Source organism: Rhinoderma darwinii, assembly GCF_050947455.1.
Source record: "Rhinoderma darwinii isolate aRhiDar2 chromosome 12 unlocalized genomic scaffold, aRhiDar2.hap1 SUPER_12_unloc_5, whole genome shotgun sequence".
NCBI lineage: Eukaryota > Metazoa > Chordata > Amphibia > Anura > Rhinodermatidae > Rhinoderma > Rhinoderma darwinii.
The window spans coordinates 366,442-389,830 of record NW_027461876.1 but is presented as its reverse complement, the minus strand read 5'-3'; the positions used below and the strand labels follow the sequence as shown (position 1 = coordinate 389,830).

At 44.4% G+C, this 23,389-nt stretch overlaps 2 protein-coding genes across 2 annotated transcripts; both read left to right on the top strand.

Moving 5' to 3' along the window:
• Positions 1–8,698: 8,698 nt before the first annotated feature.
• On the top strand, positions 8,699–10,491 carry LOC142698168 (protein kinase C-like 1). Its single transcript, XM_075847829.1, has 2 exons — positions 8,699–9,023; positions 10,192–10,491. Exons 1-2 carry the CDS (start codon positions 8,775–8,777, stop codon positions 10,489–10,491), a joined length of 549 nt encoding a protein of 182 aa, XP_075703944.1. The 5' UTR covers positions 8,699–8,774.
• A 66-nt stretch (positions 10,492–10,557) lies between these two features.
• LOC142698180 (protein kinase C delta type-like) lies at positions 10,558–12,514 on the top strand. The gene is made up of 2 exons (XM_075847836.1): positions 10,558–10,719; positions 10,887–12,514. The coding sequence occupies exons 1-2, from the start codon at positions 10,622–10,624 to the stop codon at positions 11,443–11,445; spliced, it is 657 nt and encodes a 218-aa protein (XP_075703951.1). The 5' UTR covers positions 10,558–10,621; the 3' UTR covers positions 11,446–12,514.
• The last annotated feature ends 10,875 nt before the right edge of the window (positions 12,515–23,389 follow it).

Below are 23,389 nucleotides of genomic sequence, written 5' to 3'. Positions count from 1 at the left end.
CCACAGACCAGAACCCTAAATCATTGGAGACCACAGACCAGTCCCCTAAATGAAATACAGACCCCAGACCAGACCCCTAAACAAATACATACCTCAGACCAGACCCCTAAAAAATTCAGACCCCAGACCGGACGCGTAAATAAATACAGACCCCAGACTGAAACCCTAAATGAATACAGAACCCAAACCAGACCCCTAAATTAATGTAGACTACAGACCAGACCCCTAAATAAATACAGACCCAAGACTAGACCCCTAAATAAATACAGACCCCAGACCAGACCCCTAAATAAATACAGACCCAAGACTAGACCCCTAAATAAATACAGACCCCAGACCAGACCCCTAAATAAATGCAGACCCTAGACCAGACCCCTAAATAAATACAGCCCCAAGACTAGACCTCTAAATAAATACAGACCCCAGACCACACCCCTAAATAAATGCAGACCTTAGACCAGACCCCTAAATACAGACCCCAGAGTAGACCCCTAAATACAGACCCCAGACTTGACCCCTAAATAAATACAGACCCAAGACTAGACCCCTAAATTAATACAGACCATAGACCGGACCCCTAAATAAATTCAGACCCCCATACCTGACGCCTAAATAAATACAGATCCCAGACTGGACCCCTAAATAAATACAGACCCCAGAGTAGACCCCTAAATAAATGCAGACCCCAGAATGGACCCCTAAATAAATATAGACCCAAGACTAGACCCCTAAATGAATACAGACACCAGAATAGACCCCTAAATAAATACAGACCCCAGACCAGACCCCTAAATCGATGCAGACCCCAGACCAGACCCCTAATTAAATACAGACCCCAAACCAGAACCCAAAATAAATACAGACCCCAGACCAGACCACTAAATCGATGCAGACCACAGACCAGACCCCAAAATAATTACAGACCCCAGACCAGATGCCTAAATAAATTCAGACCCCAGACCAGACCCCTAAATAAATACAGACCCAAGACTAGACCCCTAAATTAATACAGACCCCAGACCAGACCCCTAATTAAATACAGACCCCAGACAACACCGATAAAAAATACAGACCCTAGACCAGACCCCTTAAGAAATAAAGACCACAGACCAGACCCCCAGACTGGGCCCCTAAATAAATACAGACCCAAGACTAGACCCCTAAATAAATTCAGACCATAGACGGGACCTCTAAACAAATACAGACCCCAGACTAGACCTCTAAATCAATGGAGACACCAGACCAGACCCCTAAATAAATACAGACCCCAGACCAGACCCCTCAATCAATGTAGACCACAGACCAGTCCCCTAAATAAATACAGACACCAGACCAGACCCCTAAATCAATGAAGACCACAGACCAGTCCCCTAAAAAAATACAGAGCCCAGACCAGACCCCTAAATAAATACAGACCAAAGACTAAACCCCTAAATGAATACAGACACCAGACCAGACCCCTAAATAAATACAGACCCCAGACTAGACCCATAAATAAATGCAGACCCCAGAAGGGACCCCTAAATAAATACAGACCGAAGACCAGACCCCTAAATAAATATAGACCCCAGACCAGACCCCTAAATAAATGCGGACCCTAGACCAGACCCATAAATAAATACAGACCCAAGGCTAGGCCCCTAAATAAATACAGACCCCAGACCAGACCCCTAAATAAATATAGACCCCAGACCAGACCCCTAAATCAATGCAGACCACAGACCAGACCCCAAAATATTTACAGACCCCAGACCAGAACCCTAAATAAATCCAGACCCCAGACCGGACCCCTAAATAAATACAGACCCCAGACTAGACCCCTAAATAAATACAGACCCCAGACTTGACCCCTAAATAAATACAGACCCTAGACCAGACCCCTTAATAAATAAAGACCACAGACCAGACCCCTAAATAAACACAGACCCCAGACTAGATCCCTAAATAAATCCAGACCATAGACCGGACCCCTAAATAAATACAGACCCCAGACTAGACACCTAAATAAATACAGACCCTAGACCAGAACCATATATAAATACAGACCCAAGACTAGAGCACTAAATGAATACAGAACCCAGACCCCTAAATAAATATAGACCACAGACCAGACCCCTAAATAAATACAGACCCCCAGACTGGACCCCTAAATAAATACAGACCATAGACCGGACCCCTAAATAAATACAGACCCGAGACGGGACCATTAAATAAATACAGACCCTAGACCAGACCCCTAAATAAATGGAGACCCCAGACCACACCGCTAAATAAATACAGACCCCAGAGCAGACCCCAAAATAAATACAGACACAAGACTAGACCCCTAAATAAATACAGACCCAAGACTAGACCCCTAAATGAATACAGACCCAAGACCAGACCCCTAAATAAATACAGACCCCAGACCAGACCCCTAAATAAAAACAGACCCAAGACTAGACCCCTAAATAAATACAGACCACAGAGCAGACCCCTAAATAAATACGGACCCCAGACAAGACCTCTAAATCAATGCAGACCACAGACCAGACCCCTAAATAATTACAGACCCCGGCCCAGACACCTAAATAAACTCAGACCCCAGACTAGACCCCTAAATAAATGCAGACCACAGACCAGACCCCTAAATAAATGCAGACCCCAGACCAGACCCATAAATAAATACAGACCCCAGACTAGACCCCTTAATAAATAAAGACCCCAGACCAGACCCCCAAATTAATACAGACCCCAGACCGGACCCCTAAATAAATACAGACCCCAGACTAGACCCCTAAATAAATATAGACCCCAGACCAGACTCCTAAATAAATGCAGACCCTAGACCTGACCCATAAATAAATACAGACCCAAGACTAGGCCCCTAAATAAATACAGACCCCAGACCAGACCCCTAAATAAATATAGACCCCAGACCAGACCCCTAAATCAATGCAGACCACAAACAAGACCCCAAAATATTTACAGACCCCAGACCAGAACCCTAAATAAATCCAGACCCCAGACCGGAACCATTAAATAAATACAGACCCCAGACTGGACCCAAAAATAAATACAGACCCCAGACTAGACCCCTAAATGAATACAGACCCCAAACCAGACCCCTAAATAAATACAGACCACAGAGCAGACCCCTAAATCAAAGCAGACCACAGACCCCTAAATAAATACAGATCCAAGACTAGACCCCTAAATAAATACAGACCCTAGACCAGATCCCTTAATAAACACAGACCACAGACCAGACCCCTAAATGAATACAGACCCCAGACCAGACCCCTAAATAAATACAGACCCCAGACCAGACCCCTAAATAAATGCAGACCCTAGACCAGACCCCTAAATAAATACAGACCCCAGACTAGGCCCCTAAATGAGTGCAGACCCCAGACTAGACCCCTAAATAAATAGACCCCTGACTAGACCCCCAAATTAATGCAGACCCCAGACTGGACCCCTAAATAAATACAGACCCCAGACTAGACCCCAAATTAATGCAGACCCCAGACCAGACCCCTAAATAAATACAGACCCCAGACCAGACCCCTAAATAAATACAGACCCCAGACTAGACCACTAAATAAATCCAGACCATAGACCAGACCCCTAAATAAATACAGACCCGAGACCGGACCACTAAATAAATACAGACCCCAGACTAGGCCCCTAAATGAGTGCAGACCCCAGACTAGACCCCTAAATAAATAGACCCCAGACTAGACCCCCAAATTAATTCAGACCCCAGACCGGACCCCTAAATAAATACAGACCCCAGACTAGGCCCCTAAATGAGTGCAGACCCCAGACTAGACCCCTAAATAAATAGACCCCAGACTAGACCCCCAAATTAATGCAGACCCCAGACCAGACCCCTAAATAAATACAGACCCCAGACCAGACCCCTAAATAAATACAGACCCGAGACCGGACCACTAAATAAATACAGACCCTAGACCAGACCCCTAAATGAATACAGACCGCAGACCAGAACCCTAAATCAATGGAGACCCCAGACCACACCCCTAAAAAAAAATACAGACCCCAGAGCAGACCCCTAAATAAATACAGACACAAGACTAGACCCCTAAATAAATACAGACCCAAGACTAGACCCCTAAATAAATACAGACCCCAGACCAGACCCCTAAATAAAAACAGACCCAAGACTAGACCCCTAAATGAATACAGACCCCAGACCAGACCCCTAAATAAATACAGACCACAGAGCAGACCCCAAAATAAATACAGACCCCAGACAAGACCCCTAAATCAATGCAGACCACAGACCAGACCCCTAAATAATTACAGACCCCGGCCCAGACACCTAAATAAACTCAGACCCCAGACTAGACCCCTAAATAAATGCAGACCCCAGACCGGACCCCTAAATAAATACAGACCCCAGACTAGACCCCTTAATAAATAAAGAGCCCAGACCAGACCCCTAAATTAATGCAGACCCCAGACCGGACCCCTAAATAAATACAGACCCCAGACTAGACCCCTAAATAAATGAGGACCCCAGACTAAATCCCTAAATAAATAAATACCCCAGACCAGACCCCTAAATAAATGCAAACCCTAGACCAGACCCATAAATAAATACAGACCCAAGACTAGAGCACTAAATGAATACAGAACCCAGACCAGACCCCTAAATAAATATAGACCACAGACCAGACCCCTAAATAAATACAGACCCCCAGACTGGACCCCTAAATAAATACAGACCCCAGACTAGAACCCCAAATTAATGCAGACCCTAGACCGGACCCCTAAATGAATACAGACCCCAGACCAGACCCATAAATAAATAGACCCCAGACCAGACCCCTAAATCAATGCATACCACAGACCAGACCGCTAAGTGATTACAGACCCCGGACCAGACCCCTAAATAAATTCAGACCCCATAATAGACACCTAAATAAATGCAGACCCCCCCAGACCGGACCCCTAAATAAATACAGAACCCAGACTAGACCACTTAATAAATACAGACCCCAGACTAGACCCCCAAATTAATGCAGACCCCAGACCGGAACCCTAAATAAATACATACCCCAGACCAGACCCCTAAATAAATGCAGACCCTAGACCAGACCCCTAAAAAAATACAGCCCCAAGACAAGAGCACTAAATAAATACAGACCCCAGACCAGACCCCTAGATAAATTCAGACCCTAGACCAGACCCCTAAATATATACAGCCCCAAGACTAGACCCCTAAATAAATACAGACCCCAGACTAGACCCCTAAATGAATACAGACCCCAGACCAGACCCCTAAATAAATACAGACCCCAGACTAGACCCCTAAATGAATACAGACCCCAGACCAGACCCCTAAATGAATACAGACACCAAACCAGACCCCTAAATTAATGCAGACTTCAGACCAGACCCCTAAATAAATACAGACCCAAGACTAGACCCCTAAATGAATACAGACTCCAAACCAGACCCCTAAATCAATACAGACCCCAGACCAGACCCCTAAATAAATACAGATCACAGACCGGACCCCTAAATATATACAGACCCCAGACTAGACCCCTAAATAAATGCAGACCCCACACTAGACCTCTAAATAAATACAGACCCCAGACCAGACCCCTAAATACAGACCCCAGAGTAGACCCCTAAATGAATGCAGACCCCAGACTAGATCCCAAAATAAATACAGACCCCAGACCAGAACCCTAAATAAATACAGACCCCAGACCAGACCCCTAAATAAATACAGACCCAAGCAATAAATGAATACAGAACCCAGACCGGACCCCTAAATAAATTCAGACCCCAGACCGGACCCCTAAATAAATACAAACCCCAGACTGAACCCCTAAATAAATACAGACCCCAGACTAGACCCCTAAATAAATGCAGACCTTAGACCAGACCCCTAAATAAATACAGACCACAGACCAGACCCCTAAATGAATACAGACCACAGACCGGACCCCTAAATAAATACAGACCCTAGACTAGACCCCTAAATAAATGCAGACCTTAGACCAGACCCCTAATTAAATACAGACCCCAGACAACACCGATAAAAAATACAGACCCTAGACCAGACCCCTTAATAAATAGGAGACCACAGACCAGACCCCCAGACTGGACCCCTAAATAAATACAGACACCAGACTAGACCTCTAAATCAATGGAGACCCCAGACTACACCCCTAAATAAATACAGACCCCAGAGCAGACCCCTAAATAAATACAGACACAAGACTAGACCCCTAAATAAATACAGACCCAAGACTAGACCCCTAAATGAATACAGACCCCAGACCAGACCCCTAAATAAATACAGACCCCAGACCAGACCCCTAAATAAAAACAGACCCAAGACTAGACCCCTAAATAAATACAGACCCCAGACTAGACCCCTAAATAAAAACAGACCCAAGACTAGACCCCTAAATAAATACAGACCCCAGACTAAATCCCTAAATAAATATACACCCCAGACCAGACCCCTAAATAAATGCAAACCCCAGACCAGACCCCTAAATAAATACAGACCCAAGACTAGACCCCTAAATAAATACAGACCCCCAGACTGGACCCCTAAATAAATCCAGACCCCAGACTAGACCACTAAATAAATCCAGACCAGAGACCGGACCCCTAAATAAATACAGACCCGAGACGGGACCACTAAATAAATACAGACCCTAGACCAGACCCCTAAGTGAATACAGACCCCAGACCAGAACCCTAAATCAATGGAGACCCCAGACCAGACCCCTAAATAAATACAGACCACAGACCAGACCCCTAAATAATTACAGACCCCGGCCCAGACACCTAAATAAACTCAGACCCCAGACTAGACCCCTAAATAAATGCAGACCCCAGACCGGACCCCTAAATAAATACAGACCCCCAGACTAGACCCCTTTATAAATAAAGACCCCAGACCAGACCCCCAAATTATTGCAGACCCCAGACCGGACCCCTAAATAAATACAGAACCCAGACTAGACCCCTAAATAAATGAGGACCCCAGACTAAATCCCTAAATAAATATAGACCCCAGACCAGACCCCTAAATAAATGCAGACACTAGACCAGACCCATAAATAAATACAGACCCAAGACTAGGCCCCTAAATAAATACAGACCCCAGACCAGACCCCTAAATAAATATAGACCCCAGACTAGACCCCTAAATCAATGCAGACCACAGACCAGACCCCAAAATATTTACAGACCCCAGACCAGAACCCTAAATAAATCCAGACCCCAGACCGGACCCCTAAATAAATACAGACCCCAGACTGGACCCCAAAATAAATACAGACCCCAGACTAGACCCCTAAATGAATACAGACCCCAAACCAGACCCCTAAATAAATACAGACCCCAGAGCAGACTCCTAAATTAATGCAGACCACAGACCAGACACCAAAATAAATACAGACCCCAGACCAGACCCCTAAATAAATACAGACCCAAGACTAGACCCCTAAATGAATACAGACCCCATACCAGACCCCTAAATAAATACAGACCACAGAGCAGACCCCTAAATTAAAGCAGACCACAGACCCCTAAATAAATACAGATCCAAGACTAGACCCCTAAATAAATACAGACCCCAGACCAGACCCCCAAATTAATGCAGACCCCAGACCAGACCCCTAAATAAATACAGACCCCAGACCAGACTCCTAAATAAATACAGACCCAAGACTGAACCCCTAAATAAATACAGACCCTAGACCAGATCCCTTAATAAACACAGACCACAGACCAGACCCCTAAATGAATACAGACCCCAGACCAGACCCCTAAATAAATACAGACCCCAGACCAGACCCCTAAATAAATGCAGACCCAAGACTAGACCCCTAAATAAATACAGACCCCAAACCAGACCCCTAAATAAATACAGACCCAGACTAGACCCCTAAATGAGTGCAGACCCCAGACCAGACCCCTAAATAAATACAGACCCAGACTAGACCCCTAAATGAGTGCAGACCCCAGACTAGACCCCTAAATAAATAGACCCCAGACTAGACCCCCAAATTAATGCAGACCCCAGACCGGACCCCTAAATAAATACAGACCCCAGACTAGACCCCAAATTAATGCAGACCCCAGACCAGACCCCTAAATAAATACAGACCCCAGACCAGACCCCTAAGTAAATGCAGACCCCAGACCAGACCCCTAAATAAATGCAGACCCCAGACCAGACTCCTAAATATTTACAGACCCCAGACCAGACCCCTAAATAAATTCAGACCCCAGACCGGACCCCCAAATAAATACAGACCCCAGACTGAACCCCTAAATAAAAACAGACCCCAGACTAGACCCCTAATTGAATACAGACCCCAAACCAGACCCCTAAATAAATACAGACCCCAGACCAGACCCCTAAATAAATACAGACCCCTAAATATAAACCCAGATTCTATATTATGGATGAAAAGGGTTTTGCCAATAACATGAGCAAATAACCGTTGTTTATCTCTACTGTAGGAGTGGCATGCATTGCTACTGTGTTCTGCAGACCCCTGACCAGGCCATAAGAAACCCTGGTTGGGAAACACAGCTCTGCACACTAGACTGGCACTCATGATGCCCACATCAGACATGGTAGAGCAGGTTACTGCCAGGCAGGTGCCACCTGAGGATTCCATGACCTCTGACATCATGTGACCTGCACACGACCAACTGCCGTTTACTTTCAACTGTCGACGGCAGCGATCGGACTGAAGTCTACAGGTAGGAAGATATTGGTGAAAATGGCGTCCAATGGACATGGAGAAGACGGCGAGAAGAGAGAAGAGGAGAAGAGGAAGAGGGAGGAGGACAGCGTCACCGGATTCAAGAAGATGACGAAGAAGAGGAGAGGAGCCAAGGACAGAGGATTGGAGGATGAGGAGCCAAGACCTGGGAGCAGCCAAGACCCTGGAACATCCAGCCCCTATGCCAGGCTTACCATCAGCCGCTTCACCATCCACCAGGTCCTGGGTAGGGGCAGCTTTGGCAAAGTGAGTATAATATCGAAATATTTCATTTTATAGGGTGGTAAACCTAAAGTTGACCTTTTATCTCCATCAATTGTTCTCTGTTGTCACCATGTTATGCTGGATGGATGATGGGTGTAGTGTTCTCCTATGGGATGCCTAATAGGACATCCAGAAGTATTCCTGCCCCCATAACCACTACTTTAGTTTTTCATTTTAGTATTTTTCTGTCGACATATGAGAGATTTTGATTTTTGGGGGCACGAGTTGTAGTTTTTAATGGCTCCATTCAATGTTCCATATCATTTACTGGGAACATTGTAAAAGGCTGTTTTTTTTTAGGTGAAATAGCAAAAAAAAACAAAACAGCAATTCCTCCATTGGTTTAATAATTTGGCTTTTATGGTGTTAACTAAGTGGTAAAAATGACACGTTACCTTTATTCTGCGGGTCAGTACAATAACGGGGATACCAAAATTATATTGTTTTATTTTTTATACTTTTTATCCAATAAAAACAATTTGTAAAAACATTAATTTGTTGTGTCTCCATATTCTGAAACCCAGAATTTTTTTTATTTTTCTGTTGATGGGGCGGTGTGAGGACTTGTTTTTTGTGGGGCGAGCTGTACTGTTTATTGGTACTATTTTGGGTTACATAAAACTTTTAATCTCTTTTTAACTTTTTATTCCATTTTTCGAGGAGCTAAACAAAACGAAATAGAAAAAAGTTTATTTATTTATTTTGACTGCAATATTTATGTATCGCTTGAATTGTTCTTTTAGCCTCCTCCTATTAAGCTTAGTAGGAGGACCAAGTTAGCAGACCTTGGGGTCTTCATTAGGCCCCCTGGCTGCCATGACAACTATCTACACACTGTGATCGCGTTGCGGGTAGGGGTTATGGGGTGACAGCGGGAGCTTACCTCTATTTAACTGTTTAGATGCCACGGTCGCTATTATAGCGTATGATCCTGCTCCATACTACCCCCACCAACTAAGATAATTATGTCAAATGTGGGTAAGGCGTGAAGACCTCTCCATACAGGACCCAACAGCAGACACTGCATTATGCTGGGAGCTCAGCTTTGTTCTGCTGTAGAGTCCTGGGCACTACCCGACTGACCCACCTCTCTGTCCACCCCTGTTCCTTCTTCTTCTTCTCATGAGTAATCTCCATTTGTTTTCCTCAGGTGGTCCTGGCATCAGTCCCCGGCCGAAACACCTACATGGCCGTAAAAATGATCACCAAACGGGACAATACGGACGAAATTATGAGAGAGCGGCGGATACTCCTAGCGGCCAGACACTGCCCGTTCCTATGCCACCTCTATGCCGCACATCAATCTGAGGAGCGGGCATTTTTTATCACGGAGTATCTGTCCGGTGGCAGCCTGGAGGCTTTGATCAGGATGTGCGGCTGCTTGAACATCGGCAACGTAAGGCGAGTAAATAATCAGGAGACTGAGGGGGGTGGAAAGAAGAAAAGGTGAGGGGAGGTCAGATGAAGGATAATACAGAGAATGCAGAATACAGGCTGCCATAATCAGCGCCTCTTCTCTGCTAGAGACCGCACACACTCCATCATAACATGATATTAGGGAATTGATAGAGGAAGATTTCATGACATTGAGACTCCGCTCTGTTCTCCCCATCAGATTCTACACAGCAGAGATGATATGTGGCCTCCAGTTCCTCCATGGACACAACATCGTCCACCGGTAAGCAGAACTTCCCCCTTCTTTCATTCTCCTTTACATGCTGGAAACAGTGCACCCCGCTTTCCTACATTCCTGAATGGCTATTCTGCTTGGTGGTGCAATGACCCATCCCCCGTCTCCTGGATCACTGGGCGGATTTGTCATTCTCTCGTCTTATTTCTTTGCAGAGATCTAAAGCCGGAGAATATAATGTTGGATGCAGATGGCCACGTCCGTATCATCGACCTGGGATTGGCCCAAGATGGCGTCACCGCCTCCAATAAGATCCGTGGAGTGACGGGAACGTTGCATTACATGGCCCCCGAGGTGCTTCTTAGAAAAAAATACGGCACCGCAGTTGACTGGTGGAGCCTGGGGATTGTGGTGTCCAGGATGGCAGCAGGACGCTCCCCATTTTACAACGGCCCCGTCAGGCAAATGGCTATCAAAGCCATCACCACCGCGAAGCCTAAATTTCCAACTTGGCTTAATCCTGACGTGAAACATCTGACCAAGAGACTGGTCCGTAAAAATTCTAAGAGGCGCCTCGGTGTGTGCGGGAACATCAGAGAGCATCCATTCTTCTCCACCATCGGCTGGGAGGAACTGCAGGAGAGGAGGGCACAGCCACCATTTACACCATTTGTGCCCGTTCTGGAGAACCAACATCTGAAGTGGCCAGAGAATAACAAAGCCCTTCACCCCTTGGCCGGGTTCAGCTTCATGTCACCAAGCTGGACCCGATAAGATCTCAGGACAAGGGCCCAGAACTTCATGCCTCCTGACCCGCGCCTCATGTCTCTGCTGCTGTATGTCACCTCGGCTGCCCAGACCATCATCTCTCTCCTTACCATCTTCATGCCACACCTCTGCCATCTTGCTGCTGCCCCAGAGCCTTGACTTGCCATCCTCCAATCCCAGGCAGGCATCTGACATCACTCCAGCCTGAAGATCCTCTACACCCCCCAGGAGCGGCCTGTGCTTAGTTTCCATCTGGGGAGATCAGGAATAATAGCCGCATGTTGTAGTCCTGGGGCCGGAGCGGCCATTATACCTGATCTCACCTCAGCACAGGCCAGGTAAGTAATGCACCCACATCACCCACATCACTCACATCACCCACATCACCCCACTATATCATAAGTATAGACACCACACTACATGATAAGTATAGACACCCGCATATAGACACATAGTACATTTAGATTAGACTTTAGCCTTTGATCCTGGGATTATTCTGATCGCCATATTTGGGGTCAGGAAGGAATTTTCCCCCCTTAATATGAGGACAATTGGCTCATTCCTCACAGGGGGTTTTCGCCTTCCTCTGGATCTACACGGCCTTAAATAGGTTTAGGATGATAGAGTAATAAGTAGTAACACACATAAGTAACATAATATAAATATAGAAAATAATTAAAAATAATTCTTAATTTAATACAATTTATAGTTTACACATAAATAAATACAGTAGTTCATTAAAAATAATAATAAAAAAAAAAATGAATAATTTTCCCCTAGTCTTTCCCCATATTACACATGTTACACTTCAGCCTTTGATCCTGGGATTTATGCCGATCGCCATATTTGGGGTCAGGAAGGAATTTTTCCCCCTAATATGAGGACAATTGGCTCATTCCTCACAGGGGGGTTTCGCCTTCCTCTGGATCAACACGGCCTTTAGATAGGTTTAGTATAATAGATAAATAGATGACACATACATATACACAGTATATAATAATAGTAGTCTTAATACTTCTAGAATAATCTCCTAATAATAAAATATAACCTTCCCTTATCTGTAAATAAAACTTTCCTTTTACCCCCTACATCTTTGTGCTTGTTTTTATTCCCATTGGACTTCTGTGTAGTAAATGTTGTCCGAGCTCTGAGACCCCCACCAATCACTAGAACGAAGCAGCTGAAGGTCTCGTGTGAGCGCTCAGCCGCTTCCTGTCTGTTCGGCTTTTTCCGGAAAAATGTATCGGCTCATAGACTTTCTATTGAGTCCGTTCACCGATACATTTATTTCTGGAAAAAGCCGAACAAACACGAAGCGACTGAGCGCTCACACGGGGGCTTCAGCTGCTTCATTCTAGTGATTGGTGGGGGTCTCAGTGCTCGGACCCCCACCAATCCAATCTTCTGACGTGTCACTATGTCACTATGACATGTCAGAAGTTTGTCAAACGTTTAGCTACACTTTAAAGGTATATGTCAGATTTAAAGCCCAAATGTGGTGTGAACAGAGCCTTACAGGGGTTGTCAGGTTTTTACAATACCTCATGGATGCTCCTGTTACCAGATCCTTCACACCAGAGATCAACATTCACGAAGAAGAAAAATCCCCTGCAGAGACGTCCACACCGAGAGATCCAATAGGACTGGTCTATACAAGGAGTCGTCATATCCGGGGGCATATTTACAGCCATGCCCCCATATAATAAATACTTTATTCCTGTATACATGAGAAGTTCTACAACTTTATAATATCATTTATGTTTCAATTACTCACCATTTTCAAGATCTGTTTGCTGTCAGTGAATGAGGACACTCTTGCTTACATTCAGATGCAGTGAACCTGTACATCGCTAGTCCTGCTCTCAGCTAAGAAACATAAAGTAGATTAGGAAGTTGTAGAACTTTTCATTTATACAGCGATTAAGCTTTAGTTACATAAAATCGGAAAACACACAGGAAGAGGATTCATTATCGGTAGTACTACAGTGATGTGGTGCCCGCAGGTATCTAATGGTAAATACGGCCCTGGTGGGTACCTCACCTTTATGTGACAGGCCATAAAATGTCATATAGGAAAAAACGTAAGAAAGAACTTACCATACGGGGATCATATATGTTATGTCGCTGGAAGAAACCTGCAGTACCGACACCAATGGAACATGAGGATGACACCACTCAATGTACCGTCCATCACCCCCATCGCCCCACGTGTTTCACTCCACCTGTGACTCTGCCGACTAACATGAATACTGACTAAACACAAACTCTGACCGGCCTCATCACTAGTCCCTATTGTCATACAGCCGCCTCCGATCCCTAATCCAGTGGTGGTGAACTAACCCTTATCCACTTACATGTGGTTTCCAGTAGTCAGTAGTACATAGAGTATCCGAAGTCTGGTGGCCAGTGGTACATAAAGTATCCACAGTCTGGTGGTCAGTGGTACATATAGTATCCACAGTCTGGTGGCCAGTGGTATATATAGTATCGAGAGTCTGGTGGTCAGTGGTACATATAGTATCCAAAGTCTGGTGGCCATTGGTATATATAGTATCCACAGTCTAGTAGTCAGTGGTACATATAGTATCCAGAGACTAGTGGTCAGTGGTACATATAGTATCCAGAGTCTGGTGGTCAGTGGTACATATAGTATTCAGAGTCTAGTGGTCAGTGGTACATATAGTATCCAAAGTCTAGTGGCCAGTGGTACATAAAGTGTCCACAGTATGGTGGCCAGTGGTATATATAGTATCCACAGTCTGGTGGTCAGTGGTACATATAGTATCCGGAGTCTTGTGGTCAGTGGTATATATAGTATCCAGAGTCTAGTGGTCAGTGGTACATATAGTATCCAGAGTCTAGTGGTCAGTGGTACATATAGTATCCATAGTCTGGTGGTCAGTGGTACATATAGTATGCAGAGTCTGGTGGTCAGTGGTGTATATATATAATATCCAGAGTCTAGTGTTCAGGGGCACACGTGGTCATAAACGGCTGTTTGGACACACGGCAGGGTTCAGAAGGGAAAGAGCGCCACTTGGAGATCAAATTTAGCTGGAATGGTTTGCGGAGGCCATGTCACATTTGCAAAGCCCCTGAGTGGCCAAAACAGTGGAAACCCCCCAAAAGTGACTCCATTTGGGAAACTACACCCCTCAAGGAATTTAACAAGGGGTATAGTGAGCATTTAAAAAATATGTCAATTAAAAATCCATGGGCTTCTCTAAGGGACGGACCCTGGGAGGCGTGGTGCTTTAGCATACCCGTGGTGATGCCACTGTAGCTTATATGATCACGGCTAGTGGTTTAACCCCTTCCCGACATTTGCCGTATAGATACGTCATGGAAAGCCATGACTTCCCGCAAATTGCCGTATCCATACGCCAAATGAAGAAGGGGTTACAGTGGAAAAAATAAAAGTTACAAAGTAAAGATGGCTGCTGTTCATAACAGCAGACCATCTTTACGCGAGGGCTAGGGGGGTGGCTCAACCGCCCCTCATCGGCAATCGCTGCAATTGGCCGGTCAATTCAGACCGGCCAATTGCGGCTGTTTGCGGCTTTCACCAATCACTGTGCCACAGGGCACAGTGATATGGTGGTGATTGGTGCTGCCTAGGACAGCACCAGTCCCTGCCATGTAGCGATGACGAGGTGGCAGGGATGCCATCCCCCCGATCGCTACGATTGGTTGGTCTGCACCGATTGACCAATCGCAGCCATGGCGAGTGTTTGAAACACCCTCCACCAGCTCTGCCCACCTCATTCCGGTTAGGAACGGTGAGCAGAGCTGGTGTGACCGTCTGTGAGCCATACTTACCGAATCTGAGGCCTTCTGTGCTGCCATCCTGCTGTGACGTCTTCATCTGACTGCTTCCTGCTGCAGGTAATTTTTTTTGACGCTACGTTTTTTTCATCTTTTTCTACCCGCACCAATTTACTGTGTGCTTCCTGTGCCGCTGAGCGCTGATCAGTGACCGTCATCACTGATCGGATCAATTATAGGTGCAGGGTTTTTATTTTGTGGCCTTTTTTTTACTGCACCTTTTTTTTGGGTGCGCCCTGGGGCCACTGAGTGCTGAGTCTAATAATCAGCCTCGGTGGTCATTTGTTTACGCAGGGTAGCGTTAGGGCGTTAGAGTAGCGGACGTTTACTGATGTCCGTTTTGTAAAATAAATATATAGCAGAAGTTATAGCTATATGTTATTTATACAGTTTGAGTAAATCTACAGCTTCTCGTCAGCGTCTGTTTACTGACGGACATTCAGCTTTTTTTAACTGAAGTTCGGTCACTACATTTTTAATAGCGCAGCGACACAGTTGTAGCTCAAGTCGTCTTTCCTCAAGGCTAAATATGTTTAATTCTTTCAATCTTTCCTCATAACTTAAATTCTCCATGCCCCTAATTAGTTTCGTTGCTCTTCTTTGTATTTTTTCCAACTCCAGGGCATCCTTTCTATGAACTGGAGCCCAGAACTGAACTGCATATTCTAGATGAGGCCTCACTAATGCTTTGTAAAGTGGCAATATTACATCCCTATCCCGTGTGTCCATGCCTCTTTTAATACACGACAATATCCTGCTGGCCTTTGAAGCAGCTGATTGACACTGCATGCTGTTATTGAGTTTATGATTTACAAGAACACCCAGATCCTTCTCAACAAGTGACTCCCCCAGTGTAGCTCCCCCTAGGACATATGATGCATGCAGGTTGTTGGTACCCAGATGCATAACTTTACATTTATCTACATTAAACTTCATTTGCCAAGTGGACGCCCAAACACTTAGTTTGTTTAAATCTGCCTGCAATTCATGAACATCTTCCATAGACTGAACTATATTACATAGCTTGGTGTCATCTGCAAAAATAGAAATAGTGCTATTAATCCCATCTTCTATATCATTAATAAATAAGTTGAATAAAAGTGGTCCAAGCACTGAACCCTGGGGTACACCACTTATTACCGGGGACCATTCAGAGTAGGAATCATTGACCACAACTCTCTGGATACGGTCCTTGAGCCAATTCTCAATCCAATTACAAACTATATTTTCTAAACCTATAGTCCTTAATTTACCCATTAGACGTCTATGAGGGACAGTGTCAAATGCCTTTGCAAAGTCCAAAAACACTAAATCCACAGCGGCCCCTCTGTTTAGACTTCTGCTCACATCTTCATAAAAACAGATTAGGTTAGTTTGACAACTTCTGTCCTTAGTAAAACCGTGCTGGCTGTCACTTATAATACTATTTATTGTCACATAATCCTGTATATAGTCCCTCAATAGCCCCTCAAACATTTTCCCCACGATGGATGTTAAGCTTACTGGTCTATAATTACCCGGGGAAGACCTAGAGCCCTTTTTGAAAATAGGCACCACATTTGCGCTGCGCCAGTCCCTTGGCACTATACCAGTCACTAGAGATTCTCTGAATATTATGAAAAGGGGGACAGAAATAACTGAACTAAGCTCTTTAAGAACTCTAGGGTGTAACCCATCTGGTCCCGGGGCCTTGTGCACATTTATTTTATTTAATTTAGCTTGGACCATATATACATTCATCCAATTCAGTATATCAACTGATATATTAACAGCACAGGCACCGGCTACATCAGCTGCTCTTTCTTCAGTTGTATATACAGAGCTAAAGAACCCATTTAGTAACACTGCATTCTCTTGATCGCCTGTGACCAACTCCCCATTACCAATATCTAGGGGTCCTACATGTTCAGACCTTGGCTTTTTAGCATTTATATACTTGAAGAATTTTTTGGGATTTGTTTTACTATCATTGGCCACCTGCCTTTCATTTAGTATTTTTGCTAATTTTATTACATTTTTACAGATTTTATTAAGCTCTTTATATTTTACAAAGGCTTCAGATGTACCCTCAGATTTGTATTTTTTAAATGCCCTTTTTTTGTCATGTATTGCCCCTTTCACAGAAGGTGTAAGCCATGTGGGATTTAATTTGAGTCGTTTATACTTGTTACCTATAGGAATACATTTTGCACTATAATAACTCAAAGTAGATTTGAAAATCTCCCATTTATCATTTGTTCCATTATTTTACATTAGTTCTTCCCAGTCTATATCCTGAATTGCCGCCTTCATCCTGGGGAAATTGGCTTTCTTAAAATTAAATGTTTTTGCCCTCCCAGCCTGCGTTTGTTTTTTACAGTATAGGTAAAATGTAACTATATTATGATCACTGTTACCGAGATTTTCACGAACATTGACGTTCCCAACAAGATCTGCATTATTAGAAATGACCAGATCCAACAGAGCTTCACCTCTAGTCGGGTCTTCCACAAACTGGCCCATAAAATTTTCCTGCAACAGGTTGAGGAAATGTCTCCCCTTTGCAGTTGAAGCTGAACCATGACACCAATTAATATCCCGGAAATTAAAATCTCCCATTATCACTACAGTACCCGCCTGTGCAGCCCGCTCCATCTGTTTATATAGCTGAACTTCCATCTCCTCAGTTATATTGGGGGGTCTATAGATTACACCAAAAGTAATTTTTTCAGTGTTTACCTCCCTTTCTAGTTCCACCCACAAGGTTTCAACCTCCTCACAGTATTCACCCACTATTGTCTCTTTCAGACTCGCCTTCATATCATTTCTCACATACAGACATATACCACCGCCTTCATATCACTTCTCACATACAGACATACACCACCGCCTTCATATCACTTCTCACATACAGACATACACCACCACCTTCATATCACTTCTCACATACAGACATACACCACCGCCTTCATATCACTTCTCACATACAGACATACACCACCGCCTTCATATCACTTCTCACATACAGACATACACCACCACCTTTCCTATTTGTCCTGTGCGGACAGTTTATACAGCACCCCATTATACCGCATGGCAATGACCCGGGCACGTTTTAAAATAATTTTGAAATTTTTGTATTATAAGGATAATGCACAGTGCCCGCCCCGTGATGACCCCACATACGACCGCCTATTCAAGATCAGGCCAATGATTGATTATTTCTGCACCAAATTTCAGGAAGTGTACACCCCCGAAAAGAACATAGCAATGGACGAGTCCTTTTTACATTTTACGGGGAGACTAAATTTCCGCCAATACCTGCCAAGCAAGAGGGCGAGGTATGGAATTAAAATGTAGAAGCTGTGCGGGAGCAGCTCAGGGTGCACCTACAGGTTTAGGGTTTATGAAGGGAAGGACGCCAGGATAGAACCCCCAGAATGCCCCCCTGTCCTGGGGGTTAGTGGGAAAATAGTGTGGGACTTGGTGCACCCACTACTGGACCAGGGTTACCCCCTTTACGTGGATAACTTCTATACCAGCGTCCCACTATTTAACTGCCTCTCCACCAGAAGTCCTGCAGCATGCGGCACCGTGCGCAAAAACCAGAGGCCTGATTGGGCAACCCATAAGAAAAGGAGAAAGCAGGTCACTAAATAGCGAGAACATGTTGCTGGTCAAGTATAAGGACAAGAGGGACGTCCTTATGTTGACCACAATGCACGGTAGCGGCAGAACCCCTGTCCCTGTCCAAGGTACCACCACAATGACCCCCAAGCCAGACTGCATCCTCGTCTACAATAAGTACATGGGAGGGGGTGATCTCTCTGATCAAGTACTGAAGCCGTACAGTGCCATGCGGAAAACAGAGGTGTGGTATAAAAAGCTGTCCGTGCACATGGTACAGATGGCATTGTATAACGCTTACGTGCTGTACCAATGTGCAGGCCGCACAGGAACATTCCTTAATTTTCAAGAGGTGCTTATCAAGGCCCTTGTATTTGGGGACCAGGAAGGGGAGAGCCCCAGTACTTCTAGAAGCGATGGTCCACGTATTGTACAAGGGCAACACTTTCCTGGAGGAATCCCCTCCACTGGTAAAAAGGGAAGGAGCCAAAAAAGGTGCAAAGTGTGTTACAAAAGGGGGAGAAGACGAGACACAACTTATCATTGTGAAACCTGCCCCGACATATCTGGCCTGTGCATAAAGGAGTGCTTCAAAGTTTATCACACATCCATGGATTTTTAAATGACACATTTTTTTTTAAATGCTCACTATACCCCTAGATAAATTCCTTGAGGGGTGTAGTTTCCCAAATGGAGTAACTTTTGGGGGGTTTCAACTGTTTTGGCCACTCAGGGGCTTTGCAAATGTGACATGGCCTCTGCAAACCATTCCAGCTAAATTTGAACTCCAAATGGCGCTCTTTCCTTTCTAAGCCCTGCCGTGTGTTCAAACAGCCGTTTATGACCACACGTGGGGTATTGTTTTACTCGGGAGGAACTGCTCTACAAATGTTGGGTTGCTTTTTCTCCTTTAGTCTTGTGGGAATGAAAACAAATTAGCTAAACCTACATTTTCTTTGCAAACATATAGATTTTCATTTTCACCACCTAATTCCAATAATTTATGCAAAAAACCTGTGGCGTCAAAATGCTCACTATACCCCTAGATAATTTCCTCATGGGGTGTAGTTTCCAAAATGGGGTCACTTGTGGGGGTTTCCACTGCTTTTTCTCCTCAGGGGCTTTGCAAATCCGACATGGCCTCCGCAAACCATTCCTGCTAAATTTGAGCTCCAAAAGCCAAATGGCGCTCTTTCCCTTCTAAGCCCTGCCATGTGTCCAAACAGCCGTTTATGACCACATGTGGGGTATTGTTTTAGGCCCCATGCACACGAGCGTATTTTTTTCCTCCCGTAATTACTGGCGTAAATACGGGTCCTTTGTCCACTGCAGCCTGTGATTGGCCTGTGATTGGCTGCAGCTGTTTTTATTTTTATTCTAAAAATAGAATAAAAACTGATCAAAAAGCTGCATGCACCCCAAGAAAACTACAATGGATTCCTCAAGGGGTCTAGTTTACAAAATGGGGTCACTTTTGGGGGGTTTCCACTGTTTTGGCACCACAAGACCTCTTCAAACCGGACATGGTGCCTAATAAAAAGGAGGCCTCATAATCCACTAGGTGCTCCTTTGCTTCGGAGGCCGGTGCTTCAGTCCATTATCACACTAGGGCCACATGTGGGATATTTCTCTAAACTGCAGAATCTGGGCAATACGTATTAAGTTGCGTTTCTCTGATAAATCCTTTTGTGTTATAAAAAAAATGGTATAAAGAGGATTTTCTGACAACATTTTTTTTTTAATTTCACCTCTACTTTGCTCTAAATTCCTGTGAAACACCTAAAGGGTTCATAAACTTTCTAAATGCTGTTGTGAATACTTTGAGGGGTCTAGTTTCTAAAATGGGGTGTTTGATGGGGGTGTCTAATATATGGGCCCCTCAAAGCAACTTTAGAACTGAACTGGAACCTAAAAAAATAAATAAATGAGGCAATACTTCGCTTCTTACATCATACTGATAATGAGCCGTGCCCACCCCGAGATGACCCCAGTTTTGACCGTTTGTATAAACGGAGACCCCTATTAGACCGTTTCAGTGCCCGGTTTTCCCAAGCATACACCCCCGAGAAGTGTATTTCTATTGATGAGTCCTTGGTGGATTTTAAAGGCGAGGGTTCAATTCCGCGAGTACCTGCCGGGTAAGAGGGCAAGGTATGGCGTGAAGATGTATGAGCTGTGTGAGAGGGCATCAGGGTATACCTACAGGTTTAGGATATATGAAGGGAAGGACACCAGTGCTCAGCCCCCATAATGCCCCCCCTTACTGGGAGTTAATGCAAAAATTGTGTGGGATTTGGTGCACCCACTGCTGGACCAGGGTTACCACCTCTACCTGGATAATTTTTATACCGGCATCCCACTCTTCAACTGCCTCGCTTCCAGTCCTGCGGCATGCGGCACTGCTAGAAGAAATCTGAGAGGCCTCCCTAAGACTCTGCAGGGCAAACAAGAAGTGGTGAGCGCAGGGCACATTCTAGTAGCAACATATTGTGTGTCAAGTACAAGGACAAGAGAGATGTCACACCAGTACCCATGTACCTGTACGCGGTACCAGTACAGAGACCCCTAAACCAGACTGCATCCTGGACTACAATAGGTACATGGGAGGGGTGGACTTCTCAGATCAAGTCCTGATGCCCTACAGCGCCATGCGGTGTGGTATAAGAAGCTGGCCGGGCACATCATACAGATGGCATTGTTCAATGTGTACGTGCTACGTCGATGTACAGGCCAAAGGGGAACTTTCCTGGAATTTCAAGAGGTGGCACCCAGTACTTCTGGAAGCGGGACCACACGCATCGTACCAGGGCGGCAACACTTTCCAGGAGAAGTTCCCCAAACTGGCAAGAAGGGAAAAAGTCAAAAGAGGTGCAAAGTCTGCTATAAGAGGGGGATAAGGGAGGACACAATATATCAATGTGACACGTGTCCCAAAAAACCAGGGCTCTGTATGAAAGAGTGTTCAAATTTATCATACATCCCTTGTTTTATAATTTACCCCAATTCTACTTACCCTGACGCACTCCGCACAGCTTATCCCCCCTTATCTTTCCCTTCTGAGCCCTGCTGTGTGCCCAGGCAGCTGATAACAGCCACATTGAGGGTATTGCCATACCCGGAAGAACCCACATTACAGTTTATGGGGTGTATCTCTCCGGTCAAAATGCTCACTACACCTCTAGATGAATGCCTTAAGGGTGTAGTTTTTAAAACGGGGTCACTTCTTGCGGGTTTCAACTGTACTGGGGCTTCTGCACACATGACTTTGCACGAGAAAATCCCCAGTAGGCCAAATGGTGGTCTTTTCGTTCTGAGCCCTCCCATGGGCCCAAACGGCAGTTTATCACCACAAATGGGGTATTGCCGCACTCAGGACAAATTGCGCAACAGAATGGGGTATTTTATTTCTTCTGAAAATAAGAAATTTTCAGCCAAAACTACATATTATTTGAAAAAATTAATTTTGTTTTAATTCCAAGCCCAATTCAAATAAGTTCTGTGAAAAAACTATGGGGTCAAAATGGTCACAACACCCATAAATGAATTCCTTGAGGGGTGTGGTTTCTAAAATGGGATCACTTCTGTGGGTTTCCATTGCTTTGATACCTCTGGGGCTCTGCAAATGCAACATGGCACCCGAAAACCAATCCAGCAAAATCTGGACTCCAACAAACACATAGCGCTCCTTTCATTCTGAGCCCTCCCATGGGCCCAAACGGCAGTTTATCACCACAAATGGGGTATTGCCACACTAAGGACAAATTGGGCAACAAAATGGGGTATTTTGTTCCCTGTGAAAATAATAAATTTTGATCACAAATGACATCTTATTGGAAAAAATGAAATTTTTTTAATTTCACAGCCCAATTCAAATAGGTGCTGTGAAAAAACTGTGTGGTCAAAATGGTAACAACAACCATAAATTAATTCCTTGAGGGGTGTAGTTTCCAAAATGGGGTCACTATTCGGGGATTGTTTTGGCACCTCAACACCTCTTCAAACCTGGCATGCTGCCTTAAATATATTCTAATAAAAAAGAGGACTCAAAATGCACTAGGTGCTTCTTTGCGTCTAGGGCTTGTGTTTTAGTCCATGAGCGCAGTAGAGCCACATGTGGGACATTTCTAAAAACTGCAGAATCTGGACAATACATATTTAGTAGTGTTTTTCTGGTAAAACCTTCTGTGTTACAGAAAAAAATGAATAAAATTGAAATTCAGCAAGAAAAATGAAATTTGCAAATTTCACCTCCACTTTGCTTTAATTCCTGTGAAATGCCTGAAGGGTTAAAAAACTTTCTAAATGCTGTTTTGAATACTTTGAGGGGTCTAGTTTTTAAAATGGGGTGTTTTATCAGGGTTTCTAATACATAGGCCCCTCAAAGCCTCTTCAGAACTGAAGAAGTACCTTAAAAAAAAGGCTTTTGAAATTTTCTTAAAAATATGAGAAATTGCTGTTTATGTTCTAAGCCTTGTAACGTCCAAGAAAAATAAAAGAATGTTCAAAAAACGATGCCAAT

Excerpts from the sequence above, each read along its gene's own strand:
- LOC142698168 (XM_075847829.1), top strand. The coding sequence starts at position 8,775 with ATGGCGTCCAATGGACATGGAGAAGACGGCGAGAAGAGAGAAGAGGAG. Across the intron at positions 9,024-10,191 it reads GTAGGGGCAGCTTTGGCAAA|GTGGTCCTGGCATCAGTCCC; the intron begins GTGAGTATAATA and ends TGTTTTCCTCAG.
- LOC142698180 (XM_075847836.1), top strand. The coding sequence starts at position 10,622 with ATGACATTGAGACTCCGCTCTGTTCTCCCCATCAGATTCTACACAGCA. Across the intron at positions 10,720-10,886 it reads GGACACAACATCGTCCACCG|AGATCTAAAGCCGGAGAATA; the intron begins GTAAGCAGAACT and ends ATTTCTTTGCAG.